At 43.1% G+C, this 17691-nt stretch overlaps 1 protein-coding gene across 2 annotated transcripts in view; it reads left to right on the forward strand.

Annotated features, from left to right (window-relative positions):
• ACVRL1 (activin A receptor like type 1) overlaps positions 1-17691 on the forward strand; it is a 71978-nt gene that overhangs the window by 39313 nt on the left and 14974 nt on the right. For both annotated transcript variants that reach the window (XM_083169014.1, XM_083169016.1), the window contains exons 7-9: positions 3255-3530; positions 6763-6960; positions 15774-15904. In XM_083169014.1, coding sequence (XP_083025140.1) covers positions 3255-3530; positions 6763-6960; positions 15774-15904 — 605 coding nt within the window. The remainder of the gene's footprint in view (positions 1-3254; positions 3531-6762; positions 6961-15773; positions 15905-17691) is intronic.

Consider the following 17691-nt stretch of genomic DNA (forward strand, 5'->3'; position numbering starts at 1 on the left):
ACATCCTAGGTATAACTAGAACTCCTTATGTAAGCAGGGTCATGCATGGACCATCCACTAGAACACTGTGGACCTCATCACTGCTAATTTAAGTGATTTTGTATTTTATTTATTTCCCTTTTTATATAACAATTAGCTTCCTCGCACATTAATCAGAGAATCAGGAAGCATTAGCAATGGGTCAGGGACTACACAAGATTTTGCTCAGGTCAGAGAATGAGCTTGGTTCCCATATGGGCAAATATATCTATTTTGAGCAATGTATACCCAATTTACTTACAGCACAGATCCTTGGTGTGCACCTTCCAAATGCAGCTCACCTCTCTATGGATCCCCAGGTGACGCCTCTGAAAGCTAGATGTGCATGTGGGTGTGTGAAAACACAGTAACAATAATAATAATACTCATCATAATAATAATAATTTTATTTAAATAATGCTCTTTCTCCAATAGCACTCAGGACACAACAAAAATAATGAATATAATACAGTACAGAAACAATGAAGTACAGAAAAGATTTTCGTCAAATACAGAGAGCATGGAGATACTGAAGCAGGCATGTCCAAACTGTGGCCCTCCAGCTGTTGTGAAACTACACATCCCAGCATGCCTTGCCATAGTTTTAGCATTCCCTAATAGCAAAGCTGTGGCAAGGCATGATGCATATTTGCTGACTTTGGAACTGCCCTCTCCGGGAGAGGGCAGCCAGCTCTGTTAGGCAGGGGGGCAGGGCCATCGCCGGGAGGAAAAAGAGTCGTCTTGGGCACGGAGCCACAGACGGGTTATCCTGTTGGGGTGACGTGCATATGTCATTTGAGCCACGCCCCCTGCCGTGCAATGCCGGTATTTAAGGCATTGCAGGGGGGGTGGTGGGGCTAAAATGATGCGATTGCGTCATTTTAGCCGCGGACACCCCCCGCCGAGGGTTGATTTGTGGGAGATGGGGGGTTATGCGGGAGGGTTGACCCCCTTTCCGGGGGGGACGGAAGGGGGACCCAATTTCAGGGACCCTCCCGGACATTCCGGGAGGGTAGGCAACCCTGGCATGATGCGACATATAGTTTCACAACAGCTGGAGGGCCATAGTTTGGAAATGCCTGTACTGAAAGAACAATTACAAAAATGCTTTGCGAAACAGGAAAACAGGAAACTTGAGTCTGTTTTAGAAGGATTCTAGAGTCGGGGCCTCTTGAACTGTGCAGGCAAGCAAGTTCCATAGAGTCTGAGCCACAGGGCTAAAAGTTTGGCTGCCAGATGAATTATGGGAGATTCTACTAAAAGAATGTACATTGTATCTACAATCACAGAAATCATGTGGGGTGGTAAGGAATCAGAAGCTGCTTTAGGTACCTTGGGCTCTGGTCATGTAGGGCTTCGAAGGACAGAAAGCCAATCTTGAAGATGATTCACCATATTACAGGCAGCCCATAGAGGGAGTCGAGAATCGCTGCTATGTGGCTGACTGCTGCATTTTATACCAGCTGTAAAACTGGGTACACACTATAAGATATTTCCTAGTTATAGGCACAAAGCAATATCATTAACAATATTATCGTTATTGAACCCCCCTGTCATTTGTACATGCAGTCAAATTTTGCCTATGTCATTTATTACTAGGTGCATATCATTCAATGTGTACAAACGGCAAAAATAATTTTTGTAAAAAATGGTCACAGAGGGCATTGCAGCAGTCTAATTAAGATTATGCAAATGTATGTATGACTATTAGAAGCTGTTCAGAAAGAATTAGGTGCCTGATTCTAGCTATGTTCTTCAGCTGAAACTATGAGGATTTCATTGTTGCTGATATCTGATAATAATACCCCTTTCACACTGCAGCTCTTAACCGGTATATTGCCAATTTTTTAGCCTTTTAAAACTGTTACAGCTGCAGTGTGAAAGCGCCAGTCTGCATTTACCGGTTACAAATAACCGGTATTGTACTACACGGTTCAGAGCCTATTTTTATGCAGTGTGAACGGCTCCGAACCGGTATATAGGACTCAGGCAGTAGCTATGAGAGCGCAGTGCAAATGTAATGAGCTGCTCATTACATATGTACATATGTAATGAGCGCAGTGCATATGTAATAAGCCGTTCATTACATATGTGCATATGTAATGAGTGTCTCATTCATATGCACTGCGCTCATTACATATGCACTACGCTGTCTTATAGTTACTGTCTGTCCTGCTGTCACACTGCAAACCTTCTTGAGACCCGGTATTTATGTGCAGTGTGAAAGGGATTTAAAACAGTAATATACCGTTTTAAATTCCATTTTAAAATACCGGGTCTCAAACGTTTAGGCAATGTGAAAGCAGCATAAGTGTCAAGCCACCATCCAAGACAATGCCAAGATTCTGCACATGATCAGTGTTTTCTAATTCTGTACACTCAGGTGTAAGTCCTGTTGGTAGGCTATATTGCAATTTTGTCCTGTCACCTATTATAAGGACCTCTGTTTTATTAGGATCGAGTCAAAGCCAACTGGCAGTCATCTACTCCTGGTGCTCAGCTAGACAGCCATTTAGGGTTGCTATTGGGTTCTCAGTACCCAGAGCAAAAGGCAGGTATAGTTATGTATCATCTGCATAGCAGTGGTAGACCAGGCAGGACGATTGATTATATCACCCAGTGGCAGCAGGTATAGTGCAAAAAAGAATGGGGGATAGTATAGAACCCTATGGGACACTGCATGATAAATAAAGTGCAGGAGAGAGAGAGAGAGAGAGAGAGAGAGAGAGAGAGAGAGAGAGAGAGAGAGAGAGAGAGAGAGAGAGAGAGAGAGAGATTTAAAAAGTGATACAATGGAGAGTGACCAGCCAATCAGCTCCTACCTATCATTTTTCAAACCCAGCCTGTGACTTGACAGGTAAGAGCTGATTGGCTGGTTGTTTATCATTCTCCATTTTATCACTTTTTGAAGCTTGATACATTTGGCCTTGGGCTGATATTTTAAGCCATTATCAAATTGCAGACAGCTCCTACAGACCTACAACAACAAAAAGGAATTGGCGGCACAGCTGTGAAAATAAACAGGAACCTAGCACTACCCCAAGAAGCAGCATCCTTCAGGTGGTAGTAAAATGAAGGATCCAGAGCAATTGCCCTGTCTGCCCATGCAAATACTGGCCTTGCAGACAAAACCTGGCAATTTCATTTGTGACTTTAGTGTGAAGGTGCTTTTCTCTGTAATGTATATGGCACGGTGCATGACACAGATTTCATTTAAATTACTATTTCTTTTTCAGGCTTTATTGCATCTGATATGACGTCTCGGAACTCCAGCACTCAGCTTTGGCTGATCACACATTACTATGACAATGGCTCTTTATATGACTATCTCCAGAGGACAACTGTTGATCCTGAAGAATGCTTGCAGTTAGCAGTGTCCATTATTTGTGGGTTGGTACACCTTCATGTGGAGATATTTGGCACCCAAGGAAAACCTGCCATCGCACACAGAGACCTGAAGAGCAGGAACATCCTAGTGAAGGCCAACAAACAATGCTGCATCGCAGACCTAGGTGACTATATTAGAATTAATTTAAGGCCAACTCTAGCAGAAGAATGTTGTATCTTAAACCTAAAATATCCCAAACACTAAAAGACAATAGGGAATAATCGCCATGCTAAGATATGATAATGCAGCCGGAGGCATCTGGTATAAATAGATGCCTCCTACATGAATATGTGATCCAGTGCTGTGTCTGAGGATGCAGAATCAGATCACTTGTGACACCAACGACCCAGCTGAGTGACCCTTGAGGTCCTGCAAGCCATCTGCTGCAGCTATGTTCATGGTGCCCGGAAATCTCAGTTGGAAGACACACGCCTCCATTTTATGACACTGATGCCATTGCCACCCCTGCCTGCCACAAAATGGCTGCAGACTGTTCATCTCTTGATGCCTGCAGCCAAAGTGCTTATGCACTGGGGTCCTGCGTATGCGCAAAGTACTCCACATTGGTACGTTACGACCAATGGGCTACTTTCGTTGGGACCTGAGACAGCCCATATATGCTTTGAATTAAGTTTCTATAGATAAGATTCACAAAAATACAGTGCAGTAGATTTCCATGTAAGCTGGTGCAAGATGGTGGAGGAGCAAACCTTTGCACAAGCAGATCAAATGAGTAGAGAAGAATGAGGGGGTAATGAGTAGGCACATCATTGGGGCTTGTATTGTGAAGTCATCGATAGACAAAATATCTATGTGCTGTGGAGAGGGCCCATGATATTTGCATTCTGGAAAATACTTGATTTGTGTATCAGCTTTGGGCTGGAGGAGATCAGGTCTCACTCCTAATTGGATACATTTCTGATTTATTTGTATGCCACTGTGAGTCCATGTACCAGTATGGTACTAAGACTATACCAATGTGCCACTGTTAATAAATGTATCAGTATGTCACTGCCATTCCATGTAACAGTATGTTACGTATATTTGTGTAACAGTATGTCACTGCCATTCCCTGTAACAATATATTATATCTGTGTAACAGTATGTCACGGTCAGTCCATGTATGTATTTATATATCACTGTGAGTCCATTCACCAGTTTATCACTGAGAATCCATGTACCAGTGTGTCACTGTGAGTTAGTTACCATACCAGTATGTATGTCCCCGTCAGTCCATGAGCTATTATCCAGAACGTGAACATAAAGTCCTGCGCATCACACGCTTTTATTTATTTTATTTTTTTCAACATTAAGGGGGAAATTTACTAAAGGAAATTTGTAAAAAAAATAGGTGTATTTGTATCCAGAAATACACTCATTTTTGACATTTACTATCCCGAAAATACGGCAATTCGTATTCGTACTGATAGCACATCAATACAAATACGAATTGCCGTATTTTCGGTATAGTAAATGTCAAAAATAAGTGTATTTCTGGATACAAATACACCTATTTTTTTTACAAATTTCATTTATTAAATTCCCCCCTAAATCTTTATAAAAAAAATTCACAATAACAAGGGGAAAAATAAATATGGGTAACAAAGGGAGAAGAAACTGTGGGTACAGGTCATACAAAAGCATTAGATAAACATAATAAAAAAAAAACAATCAGAGTACAACAATTACATTAAACATCATTCTAAAGCTTTTGATGGGGAGTCATTAAAATTGAAGGGAGAAGATGGAGTATGCGATATGGAATGTAATATAGATATGCCATGTGAACATACAATCTATGGAACAATTTAACATGCATTTCAGTATGGTTGGTGTATTTATATAAGGAGAAAGAAGAGAGATTAAAAGTTTCCCATTGTTTGAGAGTAAAAGTACATTGAAGGTCATTCAACCAGTTAAGTTGAGCAGGGGACTTAACCAGCATATCTGGGGGTGGCAGTAAAGGCCCCCATACACTAGGGCGACTTGTCCTTAGGACAAGTCGCCCCCGACTTCCCCCTGAGCTTCCCCGGCTGCTCCCTGGGGGAGCTTGATTAGATTGGCACTTGATGTGCCATTTCTTACATGTGATAAATCGTCTCGATTTATCACATGTAAAAAACCCGGGGAGCAGGGGAGGGGGGGCTACAGAGCAGGGCTGCTGGTGGGAGCAGGGGAGGGGGGCCGGGGACGCTGCGGGGGACACAGGCGGCATAGAGCCGGGCAGAGGGAGCCGGGAGCTGTCAGTGCTAGAAAAAAAAGCCTATACAATGAATGGGCAGTCTGTGATTGGCTGAGAGAGCACTCAGCCAATCACAGGCCGCCCATTCATTGTATGGCCACCTTTCGGTCCGAAAATGATAAGGAGGAAAAGAGGCCCAGAAGGGACTCAATACATAGGCGTTACCAATAGGAGACATGAAGGTGAGGGAATAACATCTCTAGGGACCTGAGGAATAAATTCAGAGTGTCTAAGGTCCCATACTCTCAGATTATCAAGAACAGATAAAAGAGATAGAGCTAAATGAGGTCAGAGTTGTCTAGGTACAGTAACTATAGGAGGTCAGAGAGAGAAATCTCAGAAACGACTGTGCTCCAAGTCAACCCAAGGCTTAGAATGAGGGAGGAAGAGACATATCAAATAACTGGGAAAGTAAAGCCATCTCATGATATCATGATAATCATGTCCCTTTTCCCTCTGCCTCCCATGCCCACAGCATCTACTCCCCGCTGCTCTGCTCAGCAGTGTAACGGGAAGCAGGGGGACTCCCAACTACCCCACCACCGCAGGCCACTGCTGGCCCCGGCCGGGATGCGGGATGTCCCCCCAAAAAAGGACGGTTTTGCAAAAAGCGGTATGGGTTGTGTACCATTATCTTACTGTAAGTGTGTGTATACTATTAGTATGTCACTGTTTGTACTGTATATACTGGTACGTATATCACTGTCGTTCTGTGTATTAGTATGACACTGTAAAGGGGCCTACGCACGGGCCGATATCAGGGAATTTTGTAAGCGATCTGACTTAAGGCCCATACACACTGGGCGACTTTGACCTGAAAGCCGCTCAAAACAGCGCGCTCCCGCATCATCACCGGGAAAGCCGTTCATCTGCTGGTATTACCAGCAGATGAGCGGCTTTGAGGACAGCTTTGCATAGCACTGCGCTAAGCAAAGCCGTCCTCTCCCCGCTGAATCTGAGTAAGTATACTAGTCTATGTATCAGTATGTTACTGTGAGTCTGTGAGACAATAAATATTGTATTATTGGTTGTTACAGTACTACTATATATACTTTTAGTAATTTAACCATGTATGTTTGTAAGAATGTATAACAAATAAATGTTTATGTTTTAGGCCTTGCTGTGGTGCACTGTCAGAATGGGGATTACCTTGATATTGGTAATAACCCGCGAGTTGGCACCAAACGTTACATGGCACCTGAAGTTCTGGATGAAACAATACGCACAGATTCATTTGAATCATACAAACAGACAGATGTGTGGGCGTATGGATTAGTGTTGTGGGAAATATGTAGAAGAACAATTATAAATGGTGAGTTCTATGCTTGCAGAATCATTCTTTTATATGAGAGCAGGGGCAGCTGGCACTATGGATGTTTATACTATTAGGGGGAACTGGATATTCCACTGATACCTTCCTATTTCTCTCTAAATATAAATATAGCAGAAACAGGGCATCTGTAGTGTACTAAACACCAGGCTGACTGTAAAAATATTTTTTTTTTGCAATTGAATGACTTTTAAGTCCCCCGGCCCCTCCTAATAGAATGGTAGATGACTGTACTGATTGGATACATATCAGCATCACAGTGATTGTAATTACCATTATGTACAAACAGCCACATCTATTTTGTCAACTGTTTTGCTCAGACCTGTGATTTTTTAATGTGCTCATTTGTTAATCACTCATTTTCCTAAGCCACAGTGTATTACTGAAGGGATGTGGAATGGCTACTGTCCCCATAACAATAACATTCTTCTCCATAGCTCACCACCATGGGGCAGATTTATTCATTACAACGTGGAACACGACTTTTGGTGGCAGAGATGTTAGATGCTTTTTGGGGTGTTTTTGGGGTCATAGATTTTGGTATTCGGTCCCTGGGTTGACAATGTCTAGGTCGACTGCTAATAGTCAACGGTGACTAGGTCAGCACCTAAGGATGGTCAACATTGACAGAAGGTCACCACAAGCTTAAAGTCGACATGGACATGGTCATCATGAATAAGGTTGACATGAGTTTTTAAAAATTTTTTTAAAAGGTTGTTTTTTTATACTTTACTATCTAAGTGGGCATAGACTGATAATATAAATATAGTGTGCCGAGAGCAGTTAGGCACCATGCCCAAAGCATGGCGAGGGCATCTAGCCATGCGAGGGGACGTGGTACACTTTGACGGTGTCCATGTTGACATAGATCGACTTAGACACCAAAAATTTTGAAAAACTCATGTTGACCTTATTCATTTCGACCATGTCCATGTCGACCTAAAGCTTGTGTTCAACAGAATTATAAGTGTATATAAAGTAGTCATAAGAACAATAGTTAATGAGGTCAGCAATATCTCAAAAACTAGAGCTCCTTAGACAAAACAGATGATCATTTTGGAATTAACGGCACACAAACACCCAGAATCAGTTCTAAACTTCCAGACACCACGTAAAAGTATTTTGTATCCCAGTTTTATTGGATTCTAGACTCGATAATTATAATTTATTATGGCTGCTGATCTCCATGGAATAGATAGATTGTCTACATTATAAAAATTCCAGCAGGGTCAGGGGCTCCGATAGGATTGAGTCACCAGGAGCTATGTTTAGCGGGATGGAGGTGGGGTGGGAGCAGATCATGCCAGAGCAGAAGGCAGCATATTCTAGGTCCATATTACTAATTAATAATATTATTTATATAAAAATTGGCAGTTATCTGTCTCCCTCAAGCACAGTGAAAGCCAAGTGGTAAGTATAGTGGGGAGTGGCAAAACAACAAGATAGTGACACCGACTGGCAAAAAGTTAAATAACATGTATTGACTTACACAATATCAATTCCAGATATTGAAATCTTTATGTACAGCATATGCGATATGAATAGTTGACATATCTCTCTAAAAATAGCTAAAAAATAATACATAGTGCAACACTATACAGATAAATGGAGTCATTTTTTATTTTTGTATTCCACTCACAGAGATAGAAGTTTTTGCACATATCAAAATAGAGGAATCTTCCCTCCAATCATATGGTCTCCTTCTTGTCTCCTAAATGGGCTCGATAGAGGCAAAAATGGTGCAAATAACGTTTTATATAAAAACAAATAGCAATTTTTCAACAAACTCACAGGATATAAGAACTTCAAAGCATAAAAACCCATGAGAGTACTGGATACAATCATTTGCCTAGAGCGCTGGCCACTGGAGGGCGGCCACTTGGGAGCAGCCCCCGGATGAAGGTGAATGTGAGCGTCCATGGTCTCCCTCTCTGCTCTCCCCTCCCCCCCATGGAGCGACGCATCTCCCGCCACTGCCACCCCATGGAGAGTCCCCCGTGGAGCGAGATGCGTCACGCTGCTCCCTCTCCCCCCCATGGAGTTACTCTACACCCGCCGTAACTCCACGCCCACCGCTTCTCCCGCCGTCTGAACACCCCCCATCTCCCGCTGCCTGCACATCCCCCCCCCTCCATGGAGCAGGTGGGCGCCGGCCCTGGATACAATTGGCACACAGCAGACATCATTCCCAGCAGTCAGGGAGCCCTCGGATCTCCATTCAAAAGGGTCCGATCGGTGGTGGCAGCAAGCTTGAGCACACTTTCGGGCAAGGATATGCCATTCCTCAGAAGCATGTTTTCCTATTCCTTATAGCGGGGAGTGGATAAGGCCTGGGCGAGTTGAAGTGAACCAGCCTATGCCAGGTCCATATTACTAATTAGCAATTACATTTCTAGTAACTACAAGGAAGTCTGAGATTAGGTGGGGCAGGAATATAGTAGTGGAGTGTGGAAATAATTTCCTCTTGACTTGTGAATTCATTCCCCCTAGATATACAAATTTAGCTTTACAAGATGGCGATTACTCCCATAACAGCAAATCGTTATCTCTTAGTATGGGTACAGCTGGCTAATCATGGGCAGATTGGGGTATCCCAGGCAAAGGATGGCCACAGTAATACAATCCATTTATTTTGCGAAAATCGTATTTAGTATTGTGGTATTTGAATTTCAAGGGAAAGAGGCTACACATATTTGCATCTTTTTTACCACAGTACTGGGACATTAACCATTAATTTCCCTCACGTGCCATTATAGCCATCTAAGCACATTTCGTAAAAGAAGTACATTAAGATATATACATTGACCAATATAAACCATCATAGCTTTATGTCCTTTTCACCACGACTATGGACTAATAAGGAATATGTTAGAGAGAACAAATAGTGATCATTGTTAACCCAACAGTCTAATCGACAGTCAACTGCAGATGCATCCGTACTTGTGCAGATTTGTCTATTACAAATGATACTTACATACAAGATTGTTCCAGTCTGAATTTTTATTGCAAATCATTTGGCTCTTAAAGTATGTTTTCAAATTCATAAGTCAGTGTTTGTCTACAAATTCTGCTTACATAGGTATTCAAAGCCCTGTGCTGTGGAGGTTCCAAGTATACACTGATTGAAGATATTAGTGTAACAAGTGGCTTTTAACTAGCCTCTATTAAAAATAGGTCAGCTTTTATCAATAAAACACCCCCTAGTTCAAAAACCATTGGTCATTCTGTTAATATAAAGGAATTATGTGAAAATGAAGAACAAAGTATTCTAAGAAAATATAGAGATAATGTTGTCGACATATGATGTTGGTATTCCGGCGTCGGCATCCTGATCCTCTTCATAGTGCCAGTGTTCTGACAGAAGTCGGCATGCCGGTGTTAGTATATTGAACGACATGCAGAACATAGAAAAAGCTACAAAATAATATCTCAGTGCTTAAATAGTCCATTGAGCACTATTGAGTCAATTGTGAAGAAATGGTAGCTGCATTATTCCAAGCAGGCACTACAAGGCTGTCCCTCAGCATCAGAGCATGAAGGGCACTTGTGAGGGAAGCCACACAGAGATCAACTACCACTTTGAAGGAGCTACAGAGTTCGGTAGCTGAGGCCCTGCACCAGTCAACCATATCAAGAGGCTACTGCATACATGTGTATGAGAGGCGGGCTATAAAGAAGCCACTACTGAATAATAACAGATCAAAGCATGGCTGGAGTTTGACACAGAATATATAAGTGTGACCCCGCTAAAATGTGGAATGAAGTTTTAAAATCAGATGAGACAAAAAAAAACACAAGTTTTTGAGTTTATAAAAAATCTATGCAGACATGTAATGAGTTTGAAAACATACTTTAAGAGCCTTTCAGTTCTCAATAGAAATACTGCCTAAAACAATCCGTGTGTTGTTTGTGATTTGTAATACAGACAAATCTCTTTACTTTTTGGAGAGGATTGAATACTTGAAAACAGACAACTGTTTATACTGTATATAGGATGTTGCCTTTATTAATTAAAGTGGATGGAAATGCAGAGATAAAGCTTCATTTCAATAGCGGATCATCTTGGATTGTATAACTCAGCAAAATTTGCACTAATCCAGATTCTGAATCGGTTCGCTTATCTCTAATTGTAATGTGTTAATAGGGTATTAGGAGTAAGCTGCTACATCTTGTAAAACATTCATACCATGCTACTAATCCTCCATTACAGATATGTGGCAGCTTGCACGGACCTGCGTTTCGTTTCACACATCCACACAAGCAGATCATTCTTTATTACACGTCAATTAATTGCTCAGGCAAAATAATGTGACAAGGCAGAATTTGCCTCTTCCATTGGAACAAAACGGACACTATTATGGGCCTGCTAATCAGTCCTTTGATTTCAACTGGTTTTGTTTTCCACAAAGGATTAGCTGTAAATTATAAACACTGTAATCTGGTGTCAGCACCCAGGTCTATGATTAAAGCAGCCATTACATTCAATCAGCACTCTGTTTATTCAACACTGATTAGAAAACTAGCAGCATCAGAGAGGAGCTTGGAAAGCTGCCACACTTCCTGCAGCCTGTTGCCATAAATCTGAAACACAGGACAATTTCCCCCATAGCAGAATGGCAGCAGAGCACAGAATGCATGTTGGGATGTGCAAAGTGCGACCGGCCATTGTTTTACGTTTGACATTGAGTCTGCAGTGCAGTCACAACGCGGATACGGAGTCTGACTTTCACCCACACAATTCCTTCAACAATAAAGAATCTGAAATGCGTGGTGGGTGTTAATAGCAGAAGGGAGAGAAATGAGCCAAATATTAATTAACAAAAAAAACACACACACACAAAGAATGCTAATGCGTTACAAGCAGCGAGATTACAAAGTATCGCTAAAGTTTGCTATTAACCCCTTCAGTACTAATAAATTTTTATTTTCCACTGTGCTGAGCCTATTTCAGTATTTTGGGTCTCACTCTCATCACATTGGGCCTTATTCTGGTTGCGTACGGTCAGCTTCCCGTCCGTTCGGACACAGTAGGACTGTGCTGAATCTTTGAGTTCCGACCGCACACGGACGTGTGGATGCAGTCCGAAGACACTCCCTCTTCTTTGAAAGTCCGTCCGAACAGATGCGGAGGACATGTAGGCGTGTGTTCTTTGAAGGTCCAACGTGCGTTGCAATCGGTCATTTCCGAACGAACGCGCATCCGAAAGAGTGAACCAGAATAAGGCCCATTGTGACTTCATTGGCAGTAAGTTCCCCCCCCCCCACAAATCTTTTCTTTTTAAAATATGTTCCATTTAAAAAAATCCCCATAGATTTCTTTACATCCTAATACTAGTATGCATGTCATGTTATATCGTGTAAGATATCACGTTTTTAATGTAATTACTAAACAAAATTGGAAAACAGGTAAAAATAATGGACTTTATTATAAAAACTAGGGTACTTGTTTCCTAGCACGGCCACAATCTTTGGGATCGTGTACCTTTAAGTTAAGGTACACGATCCCCGCGATGGACCCGATTTCCTTTGAAATCAGGTCCATTTTGCCGGCAAAGAAAAAATTGGGGGCATCGTGTCGGTCGGGACCATTAACATTGGTCCCGACGCGACCGACGCGATGCCCCCGATTTTGCCATAGGCTTCAATGTTAAAATATTTTTTTACATTGATATCGGGAGCATCGCGTCGGTCTTGTGCCATTATAATGGCACAAGATGAGATGGACTTGATTAAGTCCATCTCACATAGTAAAAAATGTGAAAAATGTGAAATGGGCCAATATGACCCATTTCACATTATATATGGCCCCGTCGTCACCCCACGATATACGGCAACCCGAAGCGTGGCGAGCGCAGCGAGCCCGCGAGGGGCAGCGGTGCGTGTCCTCCGACCTTTTCATTCCCCTACTATCCACGTCGGCGTGGAGTTGAGAATATATAGTGTGGCGAGCGCAGCGAGCCACCGAGCCCGAAGCGTGGCGAGGGGACGCGTATACCTGTGAAGTTATACGCGTCCCCTCGCTGCGCTCGCCACACTATATATTCTCAACTCCAAACTGACGTGGATAGTAGGGGAATGAAAAGGACGGAGGACGCGCACCGCCGCCCCTCGTGGGCTCGCTGCGCTCGCCACGCTTCGGGTTGGCGTCTATCGTGGGGTGGGGTTTACGTTTTAAATTTTGGGGTCTAGGGAATATTTTACATTGAATCCAATGTAAAATCGGGTCCCAGGGACCCTATTCACATTTGATTCAATTAAAAAATCGGGTCGGTCGCGTCGATCGCATCGCATGCGACCAAATCGCATGCGATGCGATCGACGCGATTTTTCCGACACAACCACCCCGATGGAAATCGGTGTGGCCGTGCTAGGAAACAAGTACCAAAACCAGAAAATTCCTTCTCTCTTCCATTCTTCTTCCTTTTTTCTCTGGAACATGACAATGTGGCAAACTAGACTTGTATATTGTTTGCATCCTTTTTTTTGTACCTTGTCGTTGAGCTTTCACCTGTTTGTATTCTGACATGTTCCAACCAATAAAGTGTGTTTAAAAAAATAACATTAAAAAATAATGGACTTTAATATGCTTCTTAATAGCTACAAGTCTCCTATTAAGAATAGTATACTATTCTCTGACACAGGGATAAGCGCATTGTGTTTCTGATTCTGGGTGCAGTTGACTGATTTTTTCTTCTGACCTTGCGTCTATGCTGTCCTACACATGTGTCCAGTCCAGTGTCTGTGCGTAGTGTTGCTGTTGTAATTGAGATGCACAAGAGTCGCAAGGTCTTAGACATGTGTTAAAAATGCATTTGGTGTCTGTTGGCGGCTAAGCAGATGCAAGAAGATGGTTTGTCTTATGGGCATGTTATGGGAGTGCCACAGGTGTGTCACTGATTGTGATTGCAGAATAATTTATATAGGTGGCTAAAGTAAGACAGAAAATGTGCACCAGCTGTAAGGTTGGTGCAAGTTTCCATGCTGCAACCTATGATGCGTCTAAAGACATGACAACTAGTATTTGCGAATATAAGACGCTCAAAGTGGGCATCTCAGGCCTTGCACATGCAGACACATGGATGTGTACCGGGGAAGGGCTTGTTGTTTCAGTTGCATAAAGTTGCAGAAGCCATACTGGAAAAAGGCGCACACATGTACACAGGGCCGGATTAAGGGAGGTGCAATCTCGTGAGACATTGTCTGTGTGTTCCACTTCCTGCCTGGGGTCTCTGCTGCTGTTCCACTCTGAACAGGTAGAGGGGAAATTGTGGGTGTCTTTTCTAGCTATAGTGGAGGCCACTACAACCTTCCGTTGCCATGGGCTACAACCTGCCTGTATCCAGTCCTGCACATGTGCTGCAGCGTCTAACCCAGAATATACCCCTGAGACTCTGGTCAGGCCCTCTCCCTGTGCCTGGCAATACAGTGCTTGCTGTCTAGGGGCTCTTATGCTTGCATGTTGCCAATTCAAGACATGCATGTGGATGTGATCTCTTGACCCTACAGTGAATCTATAAGAAAATGCACTGATGAAATGGGCAGTAGTCATGGGCTTTTTAAACCCTTTACACTTCAGCAGTGTATGTAGGACAAAGGTCTTATTCAATGTAGACAATCAAACATATAATTTCTTCTCCGTCAATAAAATAAACACTACCTAAAAAAAAATACATCCCTAAACTACACATAGCATGCACCACTCAAGAGCTTGTACTTAATTTCTCAAGCTGTGCTGCAGGAGCAGGCTCTCCAGAGATATTTCGTGCCATGCCACTGATAAATAGGTGTTCACCACTGGCACACACATCCCTCTAGTAGCCCCCCCCCCCCCACATCACATTCCTCACCCATCGCATACCTCCCCAGGGTATGATCATCAATGCTTCCCTGCGGCTTCCCCTCCTTTGATGGCAGGTGCTCAGAGAGGTTCAGGGAGCCCTTGGGCGTGTATTTGGGTGCCTGACCACCCGAATGCCGGAGCGAGATTTAAGCCTCTATACGATTTAAAATTGTATAAGCACCCTAATGGGTGTTTTTAAGCACCCTAATGGGTGCTTACAATGTTAAATGCACCCCCACGCCACCCCCAGTGTGAACGTGAACCCGAAGCGTGGCGATCGCAGCGAGCCCGCGATGGGAAGCGTATTACTTTACATGTATTACGCATCCCCTTCGCGGGGCTCGCTACGCTCACCACGCTTCGGGCTCGGTGGCTCGCTGCGCTCGCCACACTATATAAAATCAACTCCACGCCGACGTGGATAGTGGTGGCATGAAAAGGTCGGAGGACGCGTACCGCCCCCCCACCCCCCCCTCGCGGGCTCGCTGCACTCGCCACGCTTCGGGTTCACGTTAATAGTGGGGGTGGCGTGGGGGTCCATTTAACATTGTAAGCCCCCATTTGGGTGCTTATACAATTTATAATCGCATTGCATCGCATTGTATAGCATTGTATGCCATATACAATGCTATACAATTTTAACATTGTATGACATCGGGGGACATCGCGGAACATCGCATCGCATACCATCGCATGCCTTATGGTCTGCGATGCGATGGGCGCCATGATAATACACAAGTACCGAACAGTACAGTACCTACTACTACTACTCTTCATTATTAAATTGTCTGATGCGACCATATCTGGAAAAGCCCAGCCTGGTATGGTTGCATCTGATGAGACAACACCAGGCAACTGGTTAATAAATATAAGTAACTAAAATAGATCAATGTCTGGATAGAATACATGCTTTGTATTATGTTTCTCACTCTGACCTGGTTTCTGCTTGCATTAGGTATGGTGGAAGACTACAAACCTCCATTCTATGATATGGTTCCACATGACCCCAGTTTTGAGGACATGAAGAAAGTTGTTTGTGTTGACCAACATAGACCAAATATTCCTAACACTTGGCATTTACACAAAGTAAGTAAAACAAAAATAAACCTAAAAATGGGAACTATCGGGATGGTGTGGAGTTGTACAAATCTAGTTTGGAAACAAATTATGCGATGTTCGCTCCTTCACCAAATATATGTAACAATGAGTAACTATCGGGGATTCAGAGTCATAGACAGCACAGCCACTTGCGAAATTGGGTTTTGGCAAAGTAGCTAAATGATTTTTGAGCAGGGATTAATTAATGTAAAGTGGAGGATAACAAGTTGCGCAAATATAAAGGTGAGTGCATAATACAGACAAATTTGCATCTTATATAATAAAAGAATAATGCTGCTCCTCACCTGTATTGGGGAAATTCAAGTTTTGTGTGGCGGCAGCCACTAGATGGAGCTTGAAGGAGCCGTTCAAGTATTGCTCCATCATTTTGACAGGCGTGTAAATAGTGTGTACATAATTACAACCCACAAAAATACATAATTACATAGAGAAACATAATAGAGGGTCTGCTCAATAAATCTTACATTCTAAAGGAGATACTGTACAAGCAAATAAGAAAATGTGAAGGATCATTAGGATGTTCTCTGTATTGTGTACCAGTCCCTAGTACTGTATTGCAATTATAAAAAATGCTTTCTGTATTGTATAAGTCATTAAAATGCTCTAAAATGTATAGAAGTCACTAGGATACACTCTATTGTACAGAGATGCCTTACTTGGGGCCTTATTCTGATCGGTGCGGCCGGATCCGAATATGCGGCCAGGACCGTGCGTGCGAAACCCCGCCTTCCATACGGATCGCCAACTCCGTCCGTACGCGGTAAGAAGCTGGCCGAACGGACCGCACGTGTATTTTTCACGGAATACGCCTCCTCCATCTCAGGGAACCTCCCCCATCATTCGATGGTCGCAGACCATCGAATGCAGGACCGAGTGGTCCACCAGCTCCCGCAACCTCAGACCACACGGACATTTTTTCGTGCAAAAGCAGGGATCTGGGCGGGCAGCTGACATCCGGCGATGTCATATGTCCACCCCCTACACGTGCGTCACGACTGCATTACCATACGTACGCCCAGCGTTTGCATGGGAACGCCCATGAAACGCAGGGCGTATGCATATGGTAATGAGCCCAAATAGCCCTTCACGCCCCTCTCCACCCCCTGTTCGGAGTGTTCACATTTCATGCGGGATTTGGCCGTACGCCCCGCTCGCACATGCGCAGAGATGCCTCTGCACATGCGCAGACACAAAACATCGGCGGCACGAACGCACGCGATATTACCGCACCAACCAGAATAAGGGCCTTGGTCTCGATAGGCAGTGACAAGAATGCTTTCAGTATTCTATTGTGGTCACAAGAATAGTCTATGTATTGTATGTTCTGTGCATTTTATAACAGTAACTGAGATGCTCTCTGCATTTTACGGTGGATAAAAGAACATTTTCTGTATACCAATAACTACTGTAGAAAGAATGCTCTCGGTATTTTATGCTGTGCACTTGGGGATGCTTTTTGTATTGTATAGCCGTCACAAGAATATTCTATTATATTATATTAAGAGCTAAGATGCTCTTTGTATTGTACGGACATTGTACGAATGTATTGTATCCATGCCCAAGAATGCTTTCTTAATTAAACGGCAGTCCAAAAAATGCTCTGTGTATTATATAGCGGAAGCTAAAATGCTATTTATATTTAGGTGGTCCAAAGAATACACTTTGTATTTTATGATAATCACTAGAATGGTGGTTAGAGTTGTGGTGGGAAATGTAATAGGGTCCATTCACATTTGCTGAGGCACTGGATGCCA

Source organism: Crinia signifera, chromosome 2 (genome assembly GCF_055691185.1).
Source record: "Crinia signifera chromosome 2, ASM5569118v1, whole genome shotgun sequence".
Classification (NCBI taxonomy): domain Eukaryota; kingdom Metazoa; phylum Chordata; class Amphibia; order Anura; family Myobatrachidae; genus Crinia; species Crinia signifera.